We start from the raw sequence: 3,700 nt of genomic DNA, 5'->3' as shown, positions 1-3,700 counted from the left end.
TGCGATTCTTTATCTAACAGAAACATGAAGAGCCAAAACTTTAGACAACCTCCACCATCTCAATTAGGCAATCGCACTTTTGGTCTAATGAAGTGCCTGCGTGATTCTGGTGATGTCGATGATAATTACATCACAGATATGTGCATCAGCCACCACCAGTTTGCTGTATGTGCGCAATGAGAACTTTGACGGATGTTAGACTTAATGTGAAGTCGAAGTTAACGTTAACGACTCACGCATTAGCCAAAACTGGTTACAGACAACTGTGAACAAATTAATTAAACTCACCCGAAAGCCAAAACTGGTTTTTCTTAATCACATACGTTGCAATTGATTCTGAATTACCAGAAGGCAAACACACTTGACACTGTTTGATAACAATAAGATCCACCGGTCTTATTGTGAACAATCAGAGCACACAGAAGCCTATGATTCAATTATCTTTCGTCTGTGGAAGTAAGTCTTGTCTGCAGACATTCGCCAATTCAGTATTGTGTAACATGACATTCACAATCTACTCATCACTATCATCACTGTCGTAGTTTTGGCACAGCGATTGTAATACATTGCTCCCACTGTTGGTATTATTCTCGCTGTTATGTTCTTTCTCATCTGGTCCAGTCAAATTCTTAGACTCCTCACCAACTTGTTTCCCCTCTTCTACGATTGCCAAATTGTTAACTTTAGCCGCCACTGGTTTCTTAATTACAGACAGCCTAACAGTTGGAGACTTGAAAATGATTTTAGAATCTTCGGAACCATTCTGTTTCCCTGTCAATAACCAAAAGAAAAATACATGTTCAGTATTGCCACATGAAAAGCATATTAAAAGACAAATAGTTTAATAAATAAACAGTTGATGTGTCTGACATACCTCTGCTGCTCGAGCTATCAAAAATACTGGTTTTCATCAATGAATCTGTCGGTTTGCTATTATCTTGAGTAAGCTTTTGTCTCTGCACAGCAAAATTATATTCATTAGAAAACTATGTCCCGTCCATCACAGAAATATGGATATCATGCTGGATCTATCAATGATTTTGTTACCAAGTTAAGACCTAGCAGAGGAAAAAAATTAACAGAAAGCTGAGTTTTAGATGCAGATGGATACTAGTTAGATCATGGGTCCATAAGATCATTGCTTGGGGTTAGAAAGAGAGGTTTATATGAACACACCATTTTACCAATCTGTATAGATATGGCAGAAAATTCATCAACTTTCTAGCATTTATAAGTAAAAATTTTCATTTTCATCCCCACAGCTCTCCAATCTTCCCATTCTTATCCTTCTCCTTAAACTCGAGAACATTGATCACCATACATACACTCACTAGTATATACCACAAGATTTGGCATCAACAAAGTTACAAAGTTCAGTGATGTCTTAGATGAGAATGCGATCTCATTATAGAAACCAATAAGTATCATACAAACTACAAAAGTGCATGGAGTGCAGATTTCTAACTAAGTTCAAACTACGCGGAGAAAGCGACAACCATAGAACATATCCTTTAATCCTTGTAAAAATTAAAAGCAGATTTTGATGATGACCGGAAATATACAACTACAACACAAGGCAATGAACCCCGTATAAAAGAAACAAGTACTATATCTAGAAGATTAAAAGTTGAATCCTACACACACTGCATGGGGGCACTATCGTGTAAAGATTTGACAAAAAGAAAAAGAATATATCATTAGACATCTAAGAAAGTAGAGCTGGATAAATCTAGAACTTATCTAGGCAAAGGTGTATGCAAGTTCATCACATAGAACTTATATAGGCAAAGGTGTATATACACCTATCACAGAACAAATGTCATACCTTTGACAGATGACTGGACGATTCACCGTTGCCACTTAAAGGCTCCAATAAATCTTCATCATCATCTAAATCATCATCATGAATCCTTCTAACATAATCTTTTGAGTTCTGTGCAGTGAAAAAAGAAAGTCATATCAGAAACAAACATCCCGCAAAAAAGAATAGGGAAAGTAAACAAAGACGACTCTAGATTTTATCTATGAGTTAAGTCAAAAAGACACATTGAATAAGAGAGCATGTAAGTACTTACATGGAATACGATCGATTTTAAGACGGCTTCATCCTCCTCTTCCAGCCTTTTCTCCTGTCAGCAAAACGGGGTTAGTACTTAGTACTCACAAACCAGGATCAAACAGGTACCAACAGTTGTACATAGGATATATAGCTGTTCGCTTCTATACAAGCTTCCCTAGTTGGATGTGCTTTGTTTAAAAGACTGAGTTACATCATGTTGGTTGGATCGGTTTATCAGACTCAGTCTCTGTAGATTCCCTAACACAATGTCTCTATTCTATAATCATAGCAAGTTCATATGCTGCTGTTATAAAAGGACTAGACAAGTAACAACATACATGGATAAAATGCACGACAATGGATGCATACATCAGTGTGTGTGCTCATGTCTATTTGGTTTCAACTGGACTATATAAAAATGCAGACATATTCCTACCTTGTTTTCCACTGTATGTTGCAAAGCCTGCAACATCTCATCCACACTCACAGTTGCATGCCTTGACTGAAAGCAAAGAAAAATACAATGTGTTAGAATTAAAAGATAATGGCAGCTAACAAAAATCAATCGCAACGACTACATTAATTATATGATAACTAAGGTCAAAAGTCATCAGAATTAGGTAAGGCACATACCTTCATGGACTTCATCTCATCCAAAGCAGCAAGAATATCCATCTCCCTTTTTGAATCCAAGGTTCGGTTCTCCAAAGACTTCATGGCATCTCCCATTTCTTCGGACTCCCTCTTCTGCTTCTCCTTATCCGCTACCTAAAACAACACATACACATAATAGTCATACAAAGCTGTACACAACTGCAAAACAAACTCGGAAAACATAAAACCACAACTTATAAGCACAATGCCTCCTTCCTTTACCTCGTCCTCATTACGCCACGGCTCGAAATTACGCGTAGCCCCGGCCTCCACTACGTAGTCCGAGTTCTGCGGGTCCGTCTTCATCGCCAGCTCCGCCGAGCACTTGGTGCACTTGAAGTAGAATCTAAAGATTTGAATCCCCAAATACGTCTGCAAAACATTCATCAACATTAGTAATCAAGTCCAAACCGCAACGCTGGACAATAATAAACCCTAAGATTGAGGAAACCCTAAAATCAACTGCGCTGGGAAATCTGAAACCCTAAGGGATTCACGTACCTCGCCGACGACGTCTTCTTTACGGGAGTTAAATTTGGTGCCTTTGTAGATGTAGTTGCCGCAGGTGTTGCATCTGATGCTCATCGGAAGCATCATACGGACTTTGATTTGCTGGTTCTTGGGTCGCCGGACTCGGGGAAGCTTGGAGGGGTCGAAGTCCGGCGGGTAGTACTTGTTGAGGACCTTACGCTCTCCCATGGCTGCTGGTCTTCAGAAGGCGGAAAGGGGAATGGGCGGGAACTGGAGAAAAGGGGATTAAGGATTTTGGAGAATCGGGAAATCGGGTTTAGGGGTTTTGAAGAGGGAGCTGTTTGTCTATTTATCTATAAATAAATGTAACTTTCACGTCGATTTATTTACCTTATCGGGTTTTGCTTCTACTGTGGTCATTGTTACGTTAGTTTCTTTTTAAAGACAAATTATCATTTATTTTTGAAAGGTAAATTATCATTTATGTAAAAAGATAAATTATCATTACAAGCCGCC

At 38.7% G+C, this 3,700-nt stretch overlaps 1 protein-coding gene across 1 annotated transcript; it reads right to left on the bottom strand.

Annotated features, from left to right (window-relative positions):
- Positions 1-291: 291 nt before the first annotated feature.
- Positions 292-3,484, bottom strand: LOC126786119 (uncharacterized). The gene is made up of 8 exons (XM_050511836.1): positions 3,215-3,484; positions 2,936-3,085; positions 2,693-2,827; positions 2,496-2,561; positions 2,076-2,129; positions 1,826-1,933; positions 875-956; positions 292-771 (listed from the first exon to the last, which is right to left on the bottom strand). Exons 1-8 carry the CDS (start codon positions 3,410-3,412, stop codon positions 515-517), a joined length of 1,050 nt encoding a protein of 349 aa, XP_050367793.1. The 5' UTR covers positions 3,413-3,484; the 3' UTR covers positions 292-514.
- Between the last annotated feature and the right edge of the window lie 216 nt (positions 3,485-3,700).

The sequence above is a fragment of the Argentina anserina genome, chromosome 3, assembly GCF_933775445.1.
Source record: "Argentina anserina chromosome 3, drPotAnse1.1, whole genome shotgun sequence".
Taxonomy (NCBI): domain Eukaryota; kingdom Viridiplantae; phylum Streptophyta; class Magnoliopsida; order Rosales; family Rosaceae; genus Argentina; species Argentina anserina.
Note: the sequence above shows the minus strand (reverse complement) of the source record. Positions and strands in the feature narration are given on the sequence as shown.